Source organism: Zychaea mexicana (assembly GCF_025766255.1).
Source record: "Zychaea mexicana strain RSA 1403 chromosome Unknown BDB00scaffold_120, whole genome shotgun sequence".
In the NCBI taxonomy this organism is placed as follows: Eukaryota; Fungi; Mucoromycota; class Mucoromycetes; order Mucorales; family Lichtheimiaceae; genus Zychaea; species Zychaea mexicana.
Window position 1 is genome coordinate 67,843 of NW_026516783.1, and position 22,520 is coordinate 90,362.

At 42.3% G+C, this 22,520-nt stretch overlaps 6 protein-coding genes across 6 annotated transcripts; 3 read left to right on the plus strand and 3 right to left on the minus strand.

Annotated features, from left to right (window-relative positions):
• Positions 1 to 469: 469 nt before the first annotated feature.
• Positions 470 to 1,757, plus strand: BDB00DRAFT_850567 (uncharacterized protein). The gene is made up of 3 exons (XM_053125450.1): positions 470 to 881; positions 1,005 to 1,238; positions 1,301 to 1,757. Exons 1-3 carry the CDS (start codon positions 626 to 628, stop codon positions 1,369 to 1,371), a joined length of 561 nt encoding a protein of 186 aa, XP_052974260.1. The 5' UTR covers positions 470 to 625; the 3' UTR covers positions 1,372 to 1,757.
• A 1,390-nt stretch (positions 1,758 to 3,147) lies between these two features.
• BDB00DRAFT_850577 (uncharacterized protein) lies at positions 3,148 to 4,426 on the plus strand. Its single transcript, XM_053125451.1, has 3 exons — positions 3,148 to 3,559; positions 3,683 to 3,907; positions 3,970 to 4,426. Exons 1-3 carry the CDS (start codon positions 3,304 to 3,306, stop codon positions 4,038 to 4,040), a joined length of 552 nt encoding a protein of 183 aa, XP_052974261.1. The 5' UTR covers positions 3,148 to 3,303; the 3' UTR covers positions 4,041 to 4,426.
• Positions 4,427 to 7,025: 2,599 nt separating this feature from the next.
• On the minus strand, positions 7,026 to 7,655 carry BDB00DRAFT_877915 (uncharacterized protein; the record flags this gene model as incomplete). The annotated part of the gene is made up of 3 exons (XM_053127671.1): positions 7,026 to 7,237; positions 7,297 to 7,489; positions 7,626 to 7,655. The coding sequence occupies 3 exons, from the start codon at positions 7,653 to 7,655 to the stop codon at positions 7,026 to 7,028; spliced, it is 435 nt and encodes a 144-aa protein (XP_052974262.1).
• A 2,611-nt stretch (positions 7,656 to 10,266) lies between these two features.
• Positions 10,267 to 12,253, plus strand: BDB00DRAFT_850593 (sorbitol dehydrogenase-like protein). Its single transcript, XM_053125452.1, is given in 9 exon segments — positions 10,267 to 10,373; positions 10,508 to 10,541; positions 10,654 to 10,909; positions 11,015 to 11,083; positions 11,171 to 11,355; positions 11,462 to 11,664; positions 11,748 to 11,867; positions 11,886 to 11,887; positions 12,052 to 12,253. The coding sequence occupies 9 exon segments, from the start codon at positions 10,317 to 10,319 to the stop codon at positions 12,209 to 12,211; spliced, it is 1,086 nt and encodes a 361-aa protein (XP_052974263.1). The 5' UTR covers positions 10,267 to 10,316; the 3' UTR covers positions 12,212 to 12,253.
• A 732-nt stretch (positions 12,254 to 12,985) lies between these two features.
• Positions 12,986 to 16,234, minus strand: BDB00DRAFT_877917 (uncharacterized protein; the record flags this gene model as incomplete). Its single annotated transcript, XM_053127672.1, has 5 exons — positions 12,986 to 14,238; positions 14,334 to 14,589; positions 14,678 to 15,190; positions 15,295 to 15,468; positions 15,605 to 16,234. 5 exons carry the CDS (start codon positions 16,232 to 16,234, stop codon positions 12,986 to 12,988), a joined length of 2,826 nt encoding a protein of 941 aa, XP_052974264.1.
• Positions 16,235 to 17,277: 1,043 nt separating this feature from the next.
• BDB00DRAFT_850597 (uncharacterized protein) lies at positions 17,278 to 18,289 on the minus strand. Its single transcript, XM_053125453.1, has 3 exons — positions 18,106 to 18,289; positions 17,534 to 18,028; positions 17,278 to 17,457 (listed from the first exon to the last, which is right to left on the minus strand). Exons 1-3 carry the CDS (start codon positions 18,161 to 18,163, stop codon positions 17,390 to 17,392), a joined length of 621 nt encoding a protein of 206 aa, XP_052974265.1. The 5' UTR covers positions 18,164 to 18,289; the 3' UTR covers positions 17,278 to 17,389.
• Positions 18,290 to 22,520: the final 4,231 nt, after the last annotated feature.

The following is a 22,520-nucleotide window of genomic DNA, read 5'->3' on the forward strand; positions in this document are numbered from 1 at the left end:
GCGGGCGAGTATATGTCATTGTTCTTTTACCACCGACCTACAACGCGTGGATCCGCCACCATGTTTTCGCGACTACAGAATCTCTTTCAATCTTTGGTTCCTGGCGTCAAGAACAAATCTGCTACACATAGCACAACCACTGGTACTCTTATAGTTTTCTCCATTATTCTTCATTTCTGTAAAAAATGCGCCTTATTAAACTCTGTTAGATGAAGTACAAGTAGATCCCGATAATAACGATTTCCCTCGGACTATGGCATCAGCCCCTCCTATCCAAGTTCAAAAACCAAGCCAGACTTTCGGAATTGCTACTACTGCTGCTACTAATGGTGACAGCAAAAGAGGAGTAAAACGTACGCGAGCAGAGCTGTATGAAAGCATAAAGTCAGAAGGTAAGTAACAATACAACTGTTGCCTTGATTTTATAGCGAACAGAAAAAGAACTAGGAGACTGAATGATGGCATCTTTAGAGAGTGAAGGGGGTGATGAAAACGTCTCTGCCGGACAATCAATCGCTAGTCGGCTACGAAGTCGTCGTAAGCTTGACAACAATGCAGACGTTATCCACAAACAAGCAACGCGATCAAGTGAAGCATCCGACAAAGAAGGAAACCAAGGTATTATATGACAATATTCAACTGCAGAAAAAGTTCTCTCAATGCTTACCTTTGGCGTTGTACAGGAGAAGAAGAACACTCAGATACCGACACAACGCTTTGTTGTTGTCCGTACAAGTCTTGTACTTATTCCCATATAGAGTTATACCAAATGTATCGGCACATCCGACGGAAGCACGACGCTGAATTTCCAGTAATGAAATCCAACGAATCTTATACTCGTGTATTCAAAAATATAGATGGAAAACGGATATTATTCAACGGTTAGTAAACAGGAGACGTGTTTGTTAAGCAGTCGTGTGTTTCTAGTTGACACGTCAGCAAATGGCATATTTATGTCTTTCTTTTATGCCGACTAACATTTTGGTATGTTGATATATATGTAGCTGCATCACGGAATCTATTGGACGCAGGAGAGAAAATTGTAATTGAGTATCCCATATCTGAAACCCCTCGCTACTATTGTCCGTACAAGTCTTGTACTTCATCAAGCACAATAGTACGCTATATCCACTGGCACATCCAAAAGAAGCATGATGCTGATCTTCCATTATTGAAACGCAACGGATCTGATACTCGTGTATTTAAAAATAAAGATGGAAAACGAATATCATTTGATGGTAAGTAAATACAAAACTGGTAGTATACAACTACATTTTCTCATGGTGTTACTGTATGTTAGAATATGGAACAACTGTAAATTCTATGCTAACAAGTATCTTTCATACATGTATGATACATAGTTGCATCTAAAGATCTATTGAAAACAGGAGAAAAAATACAAATTTGTTATACAGATCGACTCCCCCAGTCATAAGGTACTGTTAGTGGTGTTACTTTACATATGATTCTCTGTGGAAAAGCATACTTTATCTATTATCGATCAGTTAACATTAATTCTGTATCTTTACACTGAACACAGTAACGTCTATATTGTCTGTGCAAAGAATGCACGGGAGTGAAACTATACGATACGAATCCAACACATTCGTAACCTGCGGTGCTCAACACCCTACCCATACCCAATGCCATTATGAGGTTAGGACGCACTTTGGAAAGAGAAAACTAGTACGTCACTTTCTTCCCACCTGCTTGATAGTAAAAGCCGTTCGTTAAATAATCCAATAAAGACCCCGTACCGATTTTTTTTAACTTGAACAGAAGAAACAGCGCGTAAGCAGCTCAAGGAAGGGAAAGATTTAAAAAAGTAGTTCCTGCAATTTTTCATTGAGAAAGCATACCATGCCAATCATACGACTTAGAGACATATAATAGAAACGAATTGCTCTGATAATACAAAAGTTGTTAGCACATATACTTTGAGACATATATTAAAGTGAAAACGTATACATATCATAGTTTCGTGTTTTTTGAGGTTAGTCGATATGATAAACATATAGTATTTATGCCCGACTCAACCGTTGCTTGTTCTCTTCTTTACTCCTCTTTGCTACTGGTGCTGCTGTTGTCATCATCATCATTTGTTTGCTGATCATTATTGCTGTTACTACTATTGTCGTTTTAATGTTCTTCTTGCAGTGGCGGTGGTGCAGCGGTGGTGGGTGATGATTGTCTTTTTGTGTTACAGTGTGTCTCCTGCCCCGTCGTTAGGATTGTGGAGGTGCTGTCTTTTGCTATTGTTATTGTTCTTCTTCCGTTCTTTGATGGATTGCGGTTGTAGTGGAGTAGTGGCTACGGTTACAAGGGATGATTTCTCGGCGGTAGACTGTGCGTCCCAAGACTTGGTGTCGCCAGTTGAAGAGCTATGTACGGATGGAGAGGTAGTTTATGTGATGGAATTATGATGTGTAGTGTAGCGGACGTGTCATTAGTGGTGGCAGTAGCAGTGGCGGATTGTTGTTGGCGGTGATGGCGTTGATGTTTTATAGTTTGGAGAAAACCAAGAAAGATCATGAGCCAAATAAGATAATAGAAACAAAGGAACGAATGTGGGATGTAATGTTTAATACAAGAAAGAAAAGGAAGGGGTGGTTGAAGTGAAGGATGGCGTCATAATGTTGTTCAAACGATCGTCACTCTCAAGTGGAGTTTTGACTGGTGCGGGCGAGTATCTGTCATTGTTCTTTTACCACCGACCTACAACGCGTGGATCCGACACCATGTTTTCGCGACTACAGAATCTCTTTGAATCTTTGGTTCCTGGCGTCAAGAACAAATCTGCTACACATAGCACAACCACTGGTACTCTTATAGTTTTCTCCATTATTCTTCATTTCTGTAAAAAATGCGCCTTATTAAACTCTGTTAGATGAAGTACAAGTAGATCCCGATAATAACGATTTCCCTCGGACTATGGCATCAGCCCCTCCTATCCAAGTTCAAAAACCAAGCCAGACTTTCGGAATTGCTACTACTGCTGCTACTAATGGTGACAGCAAAAGAGGAGTAAAACGTACGCGAGCAGAGCTGTATGAAAGCATAAAGTCAGAAGGTAAGTAACAATACAACTGTTGCCTTGATTTTATAGCGAACAGAAAAAGAACTAGGAGACTGAATGATGGCATCTTTAGAGAGTGAAGGGGGTGATGAAAACGTCTCTGCCGGACAATCAATCGCTAGTCGGCTACGAAGTCGTCGTAAGCTTGACAACAATGCAGACGTTATCCACAAACAAGCAACGCGATCAAGTGAAGCATCCGACAAAGAAGGAAACCAAGGTATTATATGACAATATTCAACTGCAGAAAAAGTTCTCTCAATGCTTACCTTTGGCGTTGTACAGGAGAAGAAGAACACTCAGATACCGACACAACGCGTTGTTGTTGTCCGTACAAGTCTTGTACTGATTCCCATATAGAGTTATACCACATGTATCGGCACATCCGACAGAAGCACGACGCTGAATTTCCATTAATGAAAACCAGCGAGTTTTATTATCGTGTATTCAAAAATATAGATGGAAAACGGATATTATTCAATGGTTAGTAAACAGGAGACGTGTTTGTTAAGCAGTCGTGTGTTTCTAGTTGACACGTCAGCAAATGGCATATTTATGTCTTTCTTTTATGCCGACTAACATTTTGGTATGTTGATATATATGTAGCTGCATCACGGAATCTATTGGACGCAGGAGAGAAAATTGTAATTGAGTATCCCATATCTGAAACCCCTCGCTACTATTGTCCGTACAAGTCTTGTACTTCATCAAGCCCAAAAGTACGCTATATCTATTGGCACATCCGAACGAAGCATGATGCTGATCTTCCATTATTAAAACGCAACGCTCGTGTATTTAAAAATAAAGATGGAAAACGAATATTATTTGATGGTAAGTAAATACAAAACTGGTAGTATACAACTACATTTTCTCTTAGTGTTACTGTATGTTAGAAGATGGAACAACTGTAAATTCTATGCTAACAAGTATCTTTCATACATGTATGATACATAGTTGCATCTAAAGATCTATTGAAAACAGGAGAAAAAATGCAAATTTGTTATACAGATCGACTCCCCCAGTCATAAGGTACTGTTAGTGGTGTTACTTTACATATGATTCTCTGTGGAAAAGCATACTTTATCTATTATCGATCAGTTAATATTAATTCTGTATCTTTACACTGAACACAGTAACGTCTATATTGTCTGTGCAAAGAATGCACGGGAGTGAAACTATACGATACGAATCCAACACATTCGTAACCTGCGGTGCTCAACACCCTACCCATACCCAATGCCATTATGAGGTTAGGACGCACTTTGGAAAGAGAAAACTAGTACGTCACTTTCTTCCCACCTGCTTGATAGTAAAAGCCGTTCGTTAAATAATCCAATAAAGACCCCGTACCGATTTTTTTTTAACTTGAACATAGGAAACAGCGCGTAAGCAGCTCAAGGAAGGGAACATAATTACCACATACAAAAAATAGCTACCGTGATTTCTTTTTTAGAAAGTATACCATGTCAATTATATGATTCAGAGTTTTGGTCACGTTGATTTGTTTGAGTGCAGATATCCGCATCCGTTTCAATCCTCGTCGCTACCAGCAGACAGTAAATTTTCTCCTTCTCTAATATGTGGTTTCGTCGTTTCATTGGATGTTGCTTGTCCTAAAAGGCACACCTTTTCGTTGCTGTTGCCGTAACGATCAAGAGCGTCATATCAGGATATCCCCATCAAAAAAAATACCGCATGTTGTGTGTATTTGTTAGTTTGCTGCCAAAAGGCTGATCGAACCGAAGACGGGATTCTGCCATAATCTCAGTTCGAGACCAAGCTTTAAAGACCTAATGGTGCCATCTGTATCGGCATAATTACTTTGACTGCTCGTCAGATTCACCCAACAAAACCACAGGATACGGCGTATTCAAGCCAAAGACACGATTCTGCCAATCCTCGAATCGACACCAAGTAAGAGAGGTTTTTTTTTACTCGGCTAGCCTGAAAACCTGATGCCACCTGTAGCAGCATACTCATCTTGAGTTTCCGTCAGATTCATACACCAAGACCACACGAGACGGCATGAACGTCAATTCGATCCTGGATCCTTCCTTTGCGGCTTCTACGCCGTACGTTTGCGCGGTACCCTCCTTCGCGGCTCCAATAACGTCGTACTGTTGTGCGGGAATCCTCCTGCGCGGCTTCAACTTCTTCGACACGGACATTCCTTCCGATGCTTAAGCAGCCTGAAGCTCTTCGCCAATGGCGGCAGGGTGATTATCCGGAGATGAATGGAGGAGGCGGAGACGCGTGAAAGTGGCAAGAGACGATTGTTATGGCGACAAAAGTATTGGCAATGGTTTTATGGGGATGTAATTCTCAAAGCAGCGACAAGGTGGGGGCTTCATAGACGCAGTACGTGGACAACAGGATGGTCAGCGTAACCGAAGGGTGTGTAGTCAGTGGTAGTCACTGTAAGACATCGTGTTAAACATGGAAACCAGGAAACGCTGGTGAAGATAATGTATATCCGTTGTCGTGACAACTTTTTATTTTGTTATTCTGTATGTTTTGAGCTTGTTGAAGCAAGCAGAGAAATAAAGGGGGTGGAGAGCTAAAGGAGTACAAATACTATAGAAACGGTCGTCGTCGCCATGGCACTGCATGTATTCGCTGTATGCGTAAAATGTTTCACATACGCGTCTCCGCTTAGATCTGCCAGGTCTGTGTCGAGGTTAATTGTTTCTCCTTGGTCAGTGCGTCAGCCAGAAAACTCGGTGGTTACGATTGTAAACAGTTTAGTTGAAAAGCCACTTTTGTGATTAATGCTAGCACAAGTCATGGTGATCAAGATACGCACAAATATCTATTCGCAGTAAACGACTGCTTTACTGCTGCTGCACGTCTGAGATCAAGTGCTTCTAAATATTGGGGTTTCCAAGGGTTCTTACGCATAGCATCCTTAATAAAATAAAGCTTAAAGAATCAGAAGAGGGCTCGCTATTTTATACATGTGCGATTGCTTATATTCGCTCCATTTCTCTAAATACTCAAGTGGAAACTAAAAATGCTAATTGAATCTGTGAGCAGGAAAAAAGGAAGAATTGCTGCCAGCTGCTGCAGGGATGAAACAATGGATTGTCGTCAAAGTATGTCGTCGCCATGCTCATGCAAATATGGTTATGATGGCTACGCTGACAGATTTTTACGTAGAGATCTCGTTTGGATGATGCTGACGGTTGATATATGTGTAAATACAAACTTTGATAATATAATGGCTATGATAATACGTCAAAGGATACAGCACTTTAAACAATTTGAGCCTTTATTGACGACGCTACGAACGGCATTCATGATATTTAGCTGAATATAGATGTACAACATTATACGAGGCTGCTTATTGAGAAAACGCAGGCACACCGGGAAGTATTTAGATGTGGATAGCGAGTGGCTCGCCAACCTCAGCTTGAAAACTTAAAAGGGCTATGCTCAGTCTCCTTGGCTCAATAAGTTTTGAACAATTTATGATTGAAAATATTGGATCAAGTTGATTTCGAGCGTGCCAACGAACATGAAGAGATAATTTGTTAATTAAAGTCAATAATACTGAGATACTGAAAACTAGTACCACTGGTTGCACGAGACAATGGTAAAGGGTAGAGGGGTTGTCTTTCTTTTTTTTTGCGTGCCAACTTTATCTTTTCTGCGCTAACGACAGAGCCAAATATAAGGATATCAGCTGCGAAAAAGAGAAGATTGCAGTTATTGGAGTGCTATCTGTAAAATGCTCACTAAGTTTGAAGTAGGATACAGCATCATCTTAGATAGAAGCACACTCCATGATAGTATTGTTCATCATAATCCATGGTATCAGACAATTCCTAAAATAAGATTCTATTTTGTACAGAGTGATATACACATTTTGTTTCTGGGAGACAAAAACGATAATGATACAAATGGAAGCGGGTGAGGAATACAGTAGGATTGGTTCAAGGCAATAACGAGTCTAGTGTTTTTTTACAGCACCCTCGGCCTTTTGTTTCTTTGTGTACGATTTCACTTGGCCCTCGCTGACCTTGTACCAGAGGTAAAAAGCGAACAATAAAACAAGGTGAAAGATCATAACGAGCGTGGCCACCATATAAGGCAATGCCTTGTCTTTACGTGCTTGGAACGCCAAGTAGGAAATCAATGCGTGATATACCATCAAGCCAAGACCTAGAATGTAATTTTTTTTAAGCTTGACTCTTTATTTTTATAAGCAGCGATTTTGTTACCTGTAGCTCGTTTGCAGGGTAGCATATCTGGGAGTGTGGAACATATAAGACTACCCACGGATGGACCCAAAAGGCCGGCACCATAGGCTCGAGCTAACAGAGTGGCTGTTCCGTTTGCCAAAGGAAGGAAATCGTCAAGCAGTTGTGGCGCAAAGATCAATAGTAATCCAAGACCGCCATGCGTCAAGGCGTGCTAAAAGATACACAAATGAACAAGATTAACACGATGCCCATTCATATACGTTACAACGGATGCATCTCTCTATACCAACATTTTCAGTGATCTTTCTTCTCTAAGATGTTCCAAAGAGCCAAAAAAGAAAACTTACGAATGCAAAAACTTGGCCAAGCTGAGACATTGGAAAAGTTTGTTTGAAGAAAGAAACGAGGGTGATCGATGCGAGCTGGATTAGCTTTTTTGGTTTTCCTCACTCTCGGAGACAACGAGTTCGCAGTAGCAGTTTGTTAATAATACAGGGCTATAACCTTAAAAGGTAAAACGCTGCTGACAACATAATTCTTCCCCCCACCCCCATTTGTTGGAGACTCAATTTCATGCAGCAGCCATCATCGTCAACATGTGCAAATTCTTTGAACAGCGTTGTTCCAAAGTGCACCTCTATAATAATATAGAACAGCCTTATCTGTGTTATCTGTTGAGGATGTAAAAGCTATAAACTGTGAGATATGCATTGTTCTACTGTAGTGAGTGATGTTTGTTGTTGCCGTTGTTCATGTGGCGCCGCAGGCTTCCACATGTTTATGATGGCAGACATGATAACATCAGCGACTCCCAAACTGTAATAACACCGATACCAATTCTGCGCCGATCAAATAAACACTGCTCCTGCATACCTCTCTTTCACATCCTCTGGCTTTTCTGATAGCAACATCCCCCAACATCAATGCCAACAGCATGTTACTAACATATCCAAAACTTTTGGTGTGCGCTTAAATAAGTTCCAACTTGGTACCGTGGCATTATAATAATATGTATTGTATGTGATAAAAGTAAGAGAGAATTGCTTTACTGCCTGAAAAAACAAAAGAAAAGGCATAACCCTATATCTATGATCCAGCTGTAGTACATTTACTTTGTATCATAACCTTTGGATGGTTATCTTCTTACAAACAAATACATATGCTGTAGAGATAGGTTGGAGTGGCTATATTAAAAGAAAATAACGCAGCACAGTGTACTATACTTAGAGATACACCAATGAAACTTTGAAAGAGTCGGATCATATTCTAATTCTTTACAGTGGAATTCGAAAGTAAAGTAAGATTAAGGCAATAGATTGGGCTGTCGACTAATTCATGGTAAGTCATTGACTTTGATGTCGGGTAATAGGAGGACGGACAAATCAAGCCATTTCTGTGGTTGTAGTAATTTAAATGTCGTTTGCTGATACGCTAGAGCAGTGAGCAAGAGCTTTTTTTGGTGCACAACCATTAGGTACTACATCACAAAACAATTGCTACTACTATGTAGCCGTCCCTACAGCCCGGCCAGGGTTGTTTTAGAGCCATAAACCTTTCCAGATCTGACGCGGGCAAATATGTCCCCTTGAAACGCAGTGTACACACCGTCTTATTCTTCAAAAAATCATTATCGTCTATTATTGTGTGGTACTGCTGCATGATATGACGCTTGTATACAAGCAGCGCATGCCAAATAAAAACATAGTAAAAGATAAGAGAGACTACCTGATTGTCTAAAATACGTGTACTGTAAACAGCAACCAATCGGTGCACCGAACGAAACAAAAAAGTATTCGCCGTTGTAGTAGTAGTAGTAGTAGTACTACATAACATTGTCTTATCGTAACCACAATGCCCCGGGTTTTGGCTACTCATACGTTTGTATAATAAATAACGACAATAATGATAAATTATCATGCTTGTGCTGTAGTAATATGTGTGAAGCAGATGCATCATAAGACGGTTCATTCTCGTAATACATCCGCATAGGATGCAACATACACATAGCCGAAAAGAAGATGCAATTTCTTGTTATGCTGTTTCGGACGAGTATATCGATGCATAACTGCCGAACGGGCCAACCCGGGTTTACATTGGTTATGGTACATGGAATAATGACAACGAAAGTATTACAAAGGAAGATAAAAGTTAATTGACAATGAAATGTGAAAGCGACAACAACAGCCGGTGTGTTTTTCAACGGAAAGTTGTTTTCTGCATAACATCCGATAGCATCAAAAACTTATTGACGATGTGCGTGGTGGGGGATTGGTATCCAAGGAATTTTTCTAATCGAGCATTGTGCGACGCACTTTGTTGTCGTTGCTTGGTGACTTGCTCTTCTGTTCCCAGGGAAAATGGAACCCTGCAAACTACGTAATCAAGAGGCTGGGGGGGGAACTGAGCGCCGTATATATTCCAAGTGGGTTGTACGACATTTTATAGACAGTATACAGATTACCGACGATGAGTATGTTACCTAATGAAATATGACTGGGATGCGGAGTAATTGCCATATTCATGCAAATGTGTGCGACTTTAGGATCTTTTCCACAATCGAGACTTTTTACTCAGATATCTTCCGGGATCATTACTGTTATTGAAAAGGTTCAATTTATGAATTACAATTTTCTCGCATTGGCGTTAATGTGTATGTGTGAGGACAATTAACAACACATGTCGGATAGGGTATTGAATCTTAAAATCAGTACATATTATTTATGCAGCGATTCTAAGCTTGTAAGGGGTTTATTATAACCGTTTTGCTGTTGCTATCACGTACCCAGGTACACACACACACACACACACAGCGCTTTATTTTTTTTTCACACACCATTTCGGCTATGTGCATTAAATCCGATTGGATGATGATGTAGAAAAATAAGAGAGAGAGAGAGAGACAAAAGTTGTGTGTCCAAGGGCAAGACCAACGACGACGACGACAAAAATAGTCGGGTGCGTCAACTTTTTGTAAAACTCACCTTCTTTTTTTTCGTTTCTTCTCCAAACTCTGTGCCGAAAACAAAAAAGTGATAAGGATGGTTGACAAGAATAATATATCGACGGTGCTTGTTGGACCAGAAAAGATAGAGATGGTATATAAAACAAACTACCTTTTCGTAAAAGGGAGGGAGGATATGATAACACTATGGATTACGACTATGAGACTCACAAACAAAGCACACTTGCAACCGCGCATTGCAAATAAAACGTACCTGATCGATATCAGCGGCAAATGCCGATCCCTGAGATTGGTCCTTTCGGTAAGCTGTCACTTTCTTTATCCTTTTTGAAAGCACATATGTACCTTGTTGAGAAGTAATATCGATAAAATAAACCACTAAAATCTCCTCCTTTTCACTTCTTGGCCTTTAGACGTGCTGATCAATGTCAAAGTCACTGGGATTTGTGGATCGGATGTGCACTTTTATAAACACTGCAGAATGATGGATTTCCAAGTAACCGAACCGATTGTCTTGGGCCATGAATCCGCAGGCGTGGTCGTGGCTACAGGCGACCAAGTTACGCGTGTCAAAACAGGCGATCGTGTGGCTATTGAGCCTGGTGTGACTTGCCGAACATGCGACATGTGCAAGGCTGGCATGTATAACTTGTGTCCAGACTGTCAATTGTGAGTAGTAGCCCATGCAGGGCTTTGTTGTTGGCATATATGCAATGTTTTTCTCCCTCACACTATGTATGCATCGTTGCTCTCAATAACACTTTTATATGCTAGCCGTGCAACTCCACCGACAGACGGCACCTTGAGCAACTACATTAGCCATCCAGAAGACTTTCTGTTCAAGTAAGGAGAATGCAAACAACCCCATAAACAGAGAGAAAGAGAGTGAGTATATATTGATCTGGAAGAGGGCGTTTTGAAAAAAAAAAGGATTCCGGATGGCGTTTCGCTTGAAGAAGGCGCTTTGATCGAACCTTTGTCTGTGGGCATGTACGCTGTTGAACGAGCCAATGTCAAACCTGCCGACACGGTGTTGGTGCTAGGTGCGGGACCCGTGGGTTTATTGACATGTGCAGCTGCCAGAGCAGCAGGGGCGAGCGAAATCATTGTTGCAGGTACTACTACCACTACTACTAGAAGCTTATACATAAGACTGTTTTGTTTTTGCAAAGAAGACACGCGTTTGATAATTAACTCTTATTTTTTTTCTCGTGCGCCCAGATCTGGTCCCGTCGCGTTTAGAATTCGCTAAAGCATATAACTCTGACGCCCAACTCTTGTTGGAACGTCCCCAAAAAGGCGAACCTAACATTGAGTATGCTCGACGCATGAGTACGCATATCATAAAGGAACTAGGTGGACGACGCGCCGATACAGTGATTGACTGTACAGGTGCCGAAACGTGTGTGCAAATGACTGTTTTGGTAAAATAGCCACCCCTCCACTCCTTTTTTTGTTGTCATTAGTGAACGTTGGCGTTGCTCATCATATATACCATACGTTTTAGCTGACGAAAAATGGAGGATCGGCAGTCTTGGTGGGTTTGGGTGCGTCGACACAAACATTGCCAGTGGCGGAAATCACAGGAAGACAAGTGGATATCAAGGGCGTGTTTCGTTATTGCAACGTGAGTTTTCTTTTTTCGACCATGTGGATGATCTTTTTGTTGTTGTTGCTCATGGATATTCATTGTTTGTTTGTTTTTTCCATGTTTTAGACGTAAGAGGACTAGAGAAATAAAACTCTGGAACAGGTTTTGCTGTTGTTGTTGGTGGGATAGAGAAGCCTGACGGTTGTTTGTTGTTTATTAGGTACCCACGTGCCATTAGCATGCTAAAGAAAGGACACATTGATGTCAAGCCGCTGATCACACACAAGTATCCAATTGCAAAGTCCAAGGAGGCGTTCCTGCACGCTGTAGAAGGACGTGATGGTGCGATCAAAATCCAGATCATCAACGATCATGTCTGAGCTCTTTTTATGATTTAATGTGTGATAAAACTTATTACAAGGGTCTTTTTTTCCTGAATAAAAGAGAAAAAGAATGGTTTTATTTTTTTTTTTTTGCGTGTAATGTGTGTGATTGTGATGTGACTGTAGGGTTGAATGGATGGATGTATGTGTGAGTGTGAAAGGGAAGACTATATAGCTGTATCTTGCGTACATGAGACGCCATTTGTATATCGAATAAATATAAAGAAAAGAAATTCAAAGTACAACCAAAAAAAAAGAAGAAAAGAAAAAAACGAGAGGTGGGGAAATATGTACAGAGGGAGAGGAAGGGGCGGGTACAAAGATCGGACGAATATACACGGCACATAATACACGAGAGAAACGGATATCTTTTTTTCTCTCTCGGAAAAAGGGGTGTGGGTTAGTAGTGTGACATATATAAAAGAAACATACAAGAAGTTTGGAAGTTTGGATACTTGGAAAGTGTTGGAGGTGGTACAAGGGGGGGGGGGTTGAGGGAAGAGAGGCGTGTGATAAAGAAAAAAATACAAGGAGTGGGATGGGTACAGTAGTTTGGGCATACAGATAAGAAAGAGAGAGAAAAAAGAACCGTGTGGTGATGTACATGTTGGTTGTTGGTGTTCCGTGTATGTTTTTGTTTTCGTGCGACAATGACGAGAAGCGAAAGTAATGGGTGATGACGATGTTGTTACATGCAGAAGAAAGAAGGAGTAAGCGAGTGTGAAGGTGTATGTTGTTGTCCATGGTAAAGAAAGAAGAACAAAGGTGGTTTTAGACGTTGACATAGAGACTGACCGAAGGACTACGGCCACGGTTCTCAAATGCCATCTGAACATCGTCATCAGAGTTGATTGTGATATAGTCACCATCCTCGTCTTGGTATTTCAAGCGCAACGTATCGTCCGTTTTCAAGTTGCCGATCAAGCGGATCTTCTTTTCGACCTTTTCCATGAGATCCATGTAACCGACGTTTTCGGCAGCCTTGATCACGTAGATACCGTCATTGTAACTGAGCTTGACTTTGAGTCCACCGCCCGCGTTATGTGCATCGGACAAGCGAGGTGTGGACGCAACAGGACGTATCACATTATTATCCAATTCGTTGTTGTTGAGAGGATATTGGGGTGGCATCATGGCAGCAGCAGCAGCAGCCGTTGCAGCAATAGCATGTGTTGTGGCTGCCTTGTGGATGTTGGGACTACTTTGTGATCGCATGCGATTTTGGTGGTGCTTCATGCCCGGAACAGGTGGGATAGCTCCATTGTTGTTGTTGTTGTTGTTATAGACGCCTGATCCGACAGCGGCTGATTGAGATTGACTACGGTTCACGGCGGGTGGCAAGGGGAAATGACGCAACTCTTCTTCTGTCGGTGTGGGGATGTCGCCTGTCATGAACTTGGATGCGATCTCAGTCAAAGGCGAACTATCGCCACGTCCATGATAGTGGTAATGGTGGTGACCGCCTTGATGATGCCAGCTCGATCCCGTCGAAATGCGCGACGAACTCGTAGGCGATGAAGGATGCGACGGTGGTGGCGAAGCTGGGTACATGGCATAATCAGGATGATGCGCCTGGTGATGATGATGATGATGATGATGCTGCTGCTGTGTGTTGGTGCTTGCGCTAGCACGTGGCAGAGGTGACAAGTTCATGCCTGGCATCTGGTGCTGGTATTGACGACTTTTCACTTCGTTCTTGGGTCGACCTGACAACGTGTTAAACAGTTGGGCCGAAATGGAGTTGCTACGCGACCGCGTTGGCGCCGGTGCTGCGTTCTCGTCGTCCTCGTCGTCATAGTAATAGTCATCTTCTTCGTCCTCGTCGTCCATGAACGACGCCGTGTCGCCATGGTATGTCGGGCTTGGCATCGAGTACAAGTGCGTGTTTGGAACGTGCGTGCGTGAAGTAAATTTGATCTTGTTCATTGTTGTCTCCCAAAGCTTCGTTTGCTCTTCGTTGCGAAGACGGAATGTGAACACCTCAACGTCGGATGCTTTGTATTCGATCGATAACATCCATACACCTAGAGTCAAAGAGATTATACGGTTTAGAACAAAACAAATGTTATAGCAATCAATGTGGGCGTATATAATGTTAAAAGAGAAAAGACGAGTATACCATTTGATGAGCGGTTGTGAACGCCAAGAATACGGCTAGCTGGAATTCGAATGCGTTCTTGCAAGCTGCCACGACGCTTCTTTTTCATGATCGTGTTGGATTTCGTCAAACGATTCTTTGCAGCGTCCTTGCTTTCTTTGCAAATGAGCAGCATTTTTTCAAACAAGAAGACGGCCATTTCTCGTTCGGTGTCCTTGTTCATGATGCCAAGTTTATCCTGGACGAGAAGACTTCCATAGGACTCGATGGAATTGCTCTAACAATAATAAACATCATCATCTTACAGTATTAGCTATATCTACTAATGCTATATGCTCTAAAAAATAGAGAGAAAAAAAACTCACATTATCATCAATGCGCTTTTTCAATTCTTCGACAGCTTGCACATTTTCGTGCTTGCGCTGCGTTTCGTTGACTTTTTCTGCGACGCGCCGGATCGCCTCCAGGCCATCGTTCATTTCTGCATAGCAAGGCCAGTCCTTGTTGGTGCTCTTGACAAGCTCGCCCATCAAGAGCGGGTATTTGCAGATACGCTGAACGGGTTTGATCAAGTACGAGGGCAGTTCGTAGGTGGGGTTCAAGACATCGGCCAGTTTCTGGAGTTTAGGAGCCTCCTGCACAACGAGGTCCTGAGCGGAGTAGTAGTTGGCGCAGTAGGGCTCGTACACGGCAAACGCCTCTTCTAGCTGAACAAACAGCAAGCCAATGCGTTGCTCCTGTGCTGGCTTCTCGGCCATGTCTTCAACCATGATCAGATAGCGCCGTTGGAAATCAACCAGAGCATTCAGGTTGCCAAATAGGTAATGGATCGTGTCGAGTGAGAGGATTTTCTGTGCTATTAATTCGCGCATGTAGTTCTATTGTCAAGTTTCGTTAGCTTTTTGGTTATGAGCAAATGGTTTTTTTTTTGTGGCAAAAGCGCTATTGTTAATGGTGATAAAAGAGGCTAGGTTCATTCTACCTGGAGTGTCTCCAGATCCTGGACGTATTTTCGCTCAGTCTCGAGCAATTCCATGACGACCTTGCCGCGCGTATCTTTGGGCGCATTAGGATCTGAGTTTCTGTTGGCGCATCGTACAGATATCAGGCCTTTTTCCTCTAGCAAGTGTAAAATTTTGTTGATGGTGTTGACAACCTAACGAAAACAAAAATAAACAAAACCCATCATCAGAATAGCATCGTTCGCATGTGTGCTTGATTCCAAGGACAAAGAAAAACAATGATGAAAGGACTTGAGCAAAACAAGACCCCATTCTTTTCTTTTCGCTCACCTTGACGAATCCGTTTGTATCGTCCGAATACAAATCGGTAATGGTGAAAACATCTTCTTCGGGGAACTGCAGCTGATTACGGCACGCCACAAGGAAATAGTAAACCGACGCTTTGCAAGTGTTGACCTGATTCAAGTTGGGATCCCGATCGTCCACTTTGAGCGGCTTTTCCGGCTGCAGAGCGTTGAACAGAATGCACAGCGGCAGCCCACGGCGACAGATCGACCAAAGCTTACTCAGCGGGTCTGCTGCTGCTGCTGCTAGCGCTGATGCTGTTGTGGGTGTTGTGGGTTCCACCATGGTTGCTGCTTCTGCAGATGATGATGAAGTAGATGATGATGAAGATGAAGAAGAAGCTGTAGATGTCGAAATGGATGGGTCGAGTTGCTGTTGTTGTGACGGAGATGTATCGGTAGCAGCATCGAGATACTCGGTCATGCCGTCCACAGAGGCAAGCCGGTCGAGCACAGAGCGACAGGTGTGGTAGAGAGACGCGCCCTGGATGGCAGCTTTGTACATGTTGGAGGCGGATGGAAGTGGGGTATCGATCACTGCGGGCGGTGTCGCAGCGGGTGGAGATGACAAGGCGCCGAGTGATGGGGCTCGTCGCTTTAACGTCAATGTAGCCATTTATCAAGTCAACGCACGCTACAGTGAGAGATTTGAAACGAGCTAAAAACGTGAGAGCGATGAATGGGAGTATCAAAGGTCGGGTTCGAAACGGCAACGGTTGTCAAAAACAAAAGAAAGGGGGGAGAAGGAGGAGGATGGCGAGGGCGAGGGCGAGGGTGTTGGTAGGTGAGGCGTGATTGTTGTTGTAGCTGTTGTTTGCTGGTGTTGGTTGTGTTGATGGATGGAGAAGGCGAGAGATAAGACGTGGAGAAGAAAAAGAATAAAGAATAGAAAATGTGTGGTGTTTTTTTGGCGGTGAAAGGAAGATAGAAAAGAAGAAAAGAGTGAAGGAGAAGAAGAAAGAAAAGAAGGGCCCAAACAGGCCATAGAAAAAAAAAAAGACACTTCCAGGCCCGGAAGCGGCCGTTCCTTGGGAGGGTTCAATCGCTGCTTTCCCAGCGAGAGTGGAGTGGAGTGGAGTGCAGTGCAGTGGAGTGCAGTGTGTGTTGCGATTACGGTAAGACACAATAATACACACAGCGCGTATTCGTTTAGGTACACACGCACAAAAACACACATAAAGACCGCGATTGCCCCATTTGGAAAAAGCGATCCATCCCTTAACCTTCTCCTTCCCCCCTTGCCCCACCCCCCCTTCTCCACCATTTTAGAATTTCGAAAAATGCTATGTTGCTATGCTGCTATGTTGCTATGCTGCTACCATCGTCGTCGTGATAACAGTACCCCGTGCACACAAGCTTTCTTTTTTTATGTCATGGGGACCCACACTTGTTGTTGTTGACTGTTCGAACTTGACTGATCAAGTAACTGATATTGACTGTTATTCCAAGCTGAATTTGACTTTTGGGAACGAGAGGAAAGGGGAAAAAAGAAACTCAAATCAGAAACATGACCTCCCACAGACGAGCTCTCTTTTCAGGGTTACCCGGACCCAGTCTCACCTTTTTTTTTGTGTGTGCGGAGTTGTTCCCGCTATTGTGTAACACGCTTTTCTCACAATCGTCCACAGGGCAAGCAAGCATTGGCCATCCCGTCCAACCCTGCTGTTCTAAACAACAACAAGTGCGTGCACTCTTCAGCACCCACCCCCTTGCAGCTTGCCGTCTACCTCCATCCTGTTCCTGTCCATCCCATCTGTCCAACGTGCAGCATTCACACACTATAACATCTCAGGGGGGGGGGTCGCTTGAAAAGGGGGAGGAGGAGACAGGCTTCGTCAAGTAAAATAACGAAGAAGGGGATCTGCAGAATATTTTCTTTATATTAACTTTGATCTGTAAATGGCACCATACAAAGACACGCCTAGTATACAATAAGGAACCCACGTCCGAAGCACAAACTGCACTCGACTGCGACGCACATCGTTGCGCACCAGCACAAAACTAGCGTTGTCTTCCAGGACTGTGTAATCCCGTCGCGACGTGCGCAAAAAGTACGCCGTGTACGCCGTCAGAATCATAGGCACGTACAAGAACCGTCGCTTCATCATCGATGACCTAGTACCCGTCGTCACTGCTGCAAAATACAGTGCCCACAGTCCTGAGCTGAGCAGCCCTTCAACCACCCGGCAATACTTGAGCTCTCGCGTGTGACGCAGCTGGGCCCCGCGCAGCGCTAGACAGTCTTGTTGGATATGAATCACCGGCACATCGGCTGTCATGACGCGTTGCATGTCGTGCAAGTTTGAAATGCCTACGGCCATGATGGGTGTCTTGGGATGCTTTCGCATGCGTCGTTCAAGACATGACGGTCGACATTTCTGTTTGGCTAAATGAACGATCCTCGGTATATCTGTTGTATATCGTCTTCTTTAATAAGTTCTCTATTATGCACACTTGTATAAGGGTCTGTTAACAAGTGTTATTCACCTGCAGGTTCAAGCGGCGATAGCTTGGAGGAGACGATGAACGACGTAGGGATATCCATTTCATAGATTGTTATGTTGTTGCGAGGTATGGTGTGTGGGGGGTATAATATATCAAACGGTGTTGTGTCTGTGTACTGTACAAAGCAACCACTTGTGGCAAGTAGTACACACACGCACTCTCTCTCTCTCTGTTTCTCAACTAAAAAGAACTCTCAAAGCTCAGGCCCAAAGCTGGAATAGTTTGTTCTCATGGTGGTACAACCAGTCAAGCTTCCAGTTTGATGGTTTCCATGGTGATATATGACAGATATCTCCAAGAATTTATCACCACAACAACTGAAGGATGTTGTTTGGATGGATTGAATCCAGTAAGCCGGTCTGTTCCGTCCCGTTCTTGCAGATCTCTTTCTCTCTCTCTCTGTGCTATCTGCATATCGATTTTTTACATAACTCCCTCTCTGTTATCCAGTCAACCCCACCACCCCCCCCCCAAAAAAAACCTAGTTTTTTTAAGTTGTTTTCAACCAACCCGCTCCATGTACGAGTTACGCTCCTCTTGATGTAAAGCAATGAAGAACCTTCTCAAAATCTACAAACAAGTCCCCTATTTTTCTTTACATTCTAGACAGCAACAATAAGAAACGCGCGGACGTGCGGGGCGATTTATAATAGACCATTACTTTCCTCTTGGAACGAACAATTATCTATACGGATCAACAAAGACGCTTTGCTGCACACAAAAACAAACTCCACACATATTATATAATACCTATCATTCAACAAAGTACACATGTCATTGTTGGTATCATCATCGGTCAGGTACATGAAACATTCTTTTTTGACTTTCAGCTTTCTTTTTCCTAAACATACAAAAAGAAAGAAAGCGTATTCGCTCGTTAGCTTAAGGATTGATTTTTTTCTTTCTTTCGTTCTTTTTTTCTTTTTGTCTGTGCCCCCATCTCCGTTCTCTTGCTAAAACTGTGAACGAATCCCGATTATGCTTGCAGTATGTCGGTCTGTCCATGAACCACTCTTCCCCGTCTGTGAAAAATACAATAGTGAACAAGTGATTGTATGATTTGAGAAAGCGATGGATATATCGTAGCATCTAGAAACGCCTTACTGCATATCTTTTTCTTTTTGCAGAGATAGTCACCCTCGTTATAGTCTGTAATACTCTGAAGAACTACATCACAAGTGTACATATTGTAGTTTGTACCGTTAGTACGTATTTTAACATGCCACTCTGCTGACAGCTAGAACATTAAACTGAAGAGAACCTTCTTGTTGTAGATATTGTGTCTTTTTTTAAGGCGTCTTTATTATAATGAATGGGATGATGTTTTACGGTTGTTGATAGGCCGATTGTATAACATTCTTCTTGCTAACTTTGTTGTCAATCAGTACGGAACCAACAACTGTCATTTTTTTAATGATGACGAGCAACATTTGAGTTTTTCTTTCAAACCCGATACGCATAACACATCACAAAGTTGAGGCTGAAACGAAGCAGGTCATGTGGTTTTTTTTTATATGCCGGAGTGACATATTTTTTTTTCTTATCACTGCCTTTATCGTAATGGCAGTTCCGATTGAATTTATCTAGCACTTGGTGGTCACGCTACTTACTACTACTACTACTACTACTACTACTACGTTGTGTGACACCATGACATTTGTATTTTAGGACACGTATGATATACTATGCGTGCCATAAAAACTTCTATATACTTGAAACCCCAGGTAAGATAAGATGTTAACCAAAGTAGTGTTTATGTATGTAGGAGAGAATCATTCTTAATTCTAAAAAACTAATAAGGTGCTCATATTGCTATATACACAACAAAGATTCATGCGAACGACTCCTACCATCATATCAATCTACCTTCAATTGCTGTATTTTCGCACTGGTTGTTTTTTTTTTGCTGTCATGTATAAGAAAAACTGCTGTTGTTCTTATAGCTTAGCACATATCTGTCCACAGTTATAATGCTCGATCCTAAAAACCAGCCAAAACGGTATCGATTTTTCAAGGGTTATCTTTTTCATTTCATTATACGCGGCGAACTCTTACGTTTCGGCTTTTTTGTATAACCAAATTATTCCCTGGACGAATCCATTATATCAAAGATCATCATGCCGTTGACTGAGAACATCACTTATTTAAAATACATGCGCATATCGAAACTTTCATCTATACCGAATGCAGTGTACCACTTATAAGGGGTGGAGCATAGGATTAGGTTGAGAAAATGGTTTCCGGAAAAGGGGGGGTTCTACTTCACCTGCAGTTCTAGCCACAATAGCCCCTCACTATGCGGTAACCAAGAAAATGGTTGTATAGGTCTTCGCCTTCTTTGATGTAGAATGTAGCTCATCCACCTCTGCAGCATACAAAAGCTTTGTCCTTTTAAAGCAAAAAGATTTGATTCGATAATGGTACATACAAACGATATGCATCATAAAATGATACATAGACTTTAACAATTTCCATACCACGCACCTGAAGCACTCAAACCGCTCCTATTGTGCTGTAGATATAAAGTAAAAAGGGTTAATAAAATATCAGTATCAGCATCCTCACCTTGGTGATCTTTATAAACGCGTTTGCTGTAAATTCGATGCATCTGACATAATACCTTGTTGTGCGTCTTTTTCCGATTCCTACTCTTTGCTGGTTTCATTATGGGGGGAAACCAACCAAGTAAGTTTTATGATATGGATACCCTGCTGGGTGACGATAGCTATACATCACACATTGAACATATCTTGGTTTTGGGTGATAGCTGTGCAGTAACAGAAGTTTGTATCGAGGGGTGTATTTGTCGTTAATATTACAGTACCCGCTCGTTAAACCGATCACCTTTAAACCGATATTCCGTTAAACCAATCATTTTCCCAAAATACCAGCTTGGTAAGTAGTATGTATGTCATATAGTGGACCCTCGATCTTTAAACCGATCATTCGTTAAACCTATCACTTTCTCGAAAAACAGAGGTGATCGGTTTAACGAGCGGGTACTGTATTGCGCGTCCAATCGCTGGATCTTATTGCCGGTATGTGTGTACATTGTTCATGATGAGGACCTTAACTGAACCCTATAATAAACGAGAATTTTAAATCACGAAAGACCAGTTTGTCGTTTGATAGTGACATCAGTAGTAGCTTTTTTAAAAAGCAAGGATGAAAGTGGTCCCTTTGTTACTAGTATGTAGCAACAAAGATAAGCTATGACCTGTTAAGTGCAGCTCTCTTCTATATTTATCAAAGATTGCTATCGGTCCTTATTTTTTCTTTTAGTCAGTTTAAATGTCGGTTTTATCAATGTTAGACATGGATTAAATAGCGCCATAAGGCATACGGTCGCTTCCTTTATGGTACGGAGTTATTTATGCGTGGTTGGTGTTGTTACAGGTACGGGGTAGTAGAACAATAAGAAACCCAGATATGAAAAGTAGATGAATATAAGATAGAGGGATCATCAAGGTATCCGAAAAGTGAGTGGGAGAAAGCGAGAAGATATCAGGTTAAAATTGATTTATTGTGTGATATATAAAAAGAGAAACTCCACACTTTATAGTGGGTGGGAATATAGAGAGAATCGTTGTAAAGGTGAGTCAAGGCCTGTTGGTAGTGGTTCGTCGTCGTTGTTGTTGTAATCGGTATTGGCGTAACTCTTAAACGGTATATAGTGTGGCGAGCAGTGCTGTCCAGACTTTGGACCATTTTTCCTGAAGGACAGTGTTCATGATTTGATCAATGATGCCATCCTATTGTGAAGACGCCAGAGGGTGGGCCGATCGCAGACTTGAGAGAGAGGCCAGTACATTGCTCAGAAGGGGCCATGTAGTGTAATGCTCTCGGTTGATAGCAGGACAACCACAGCTGCAATCAAGAATTGGCTATAAACGTAACCAGTGCATCCGCCATTGAGTCAGTCGATAGCGGTCGTGAGTTGAGGCCAGGCAAGTATAGGATTGGGTCAATCATCCGTATGTTCCAAAGGCATTAACGAGAGTTATTCTGGAGGCATGATGTTGCGTAATCGTCATCGCATTGATGTTTAACGTTTTTTTTTTGGACATGGTTATCCAGTGGAATGTCGCTAGTGTACAGTCGTCGATAGAGTTGGAGCAATGATTTTTGAAATAGCAAACTTTCTCCACTGGTTGTCCGATGCTTTTTCTTTTAACTCTATTGATTGCGCTAGTGTATACTGGAAGAGTAGGGAGTCGGGTGGCAAAACCTGAGCTGTAGTATGCGGAGACGTTCTCTCTGATCTCCTGAATATTCTGAAGAGCAAAGTACGTGGTCATACCTATTACCTGAACGCTGGACCTCTTTTATAATCATGCGTTTGGTTTTGTTGGTGGCCTTTATGTTCGCGGACAGCCAAAACAGGATTTCCCCACCAA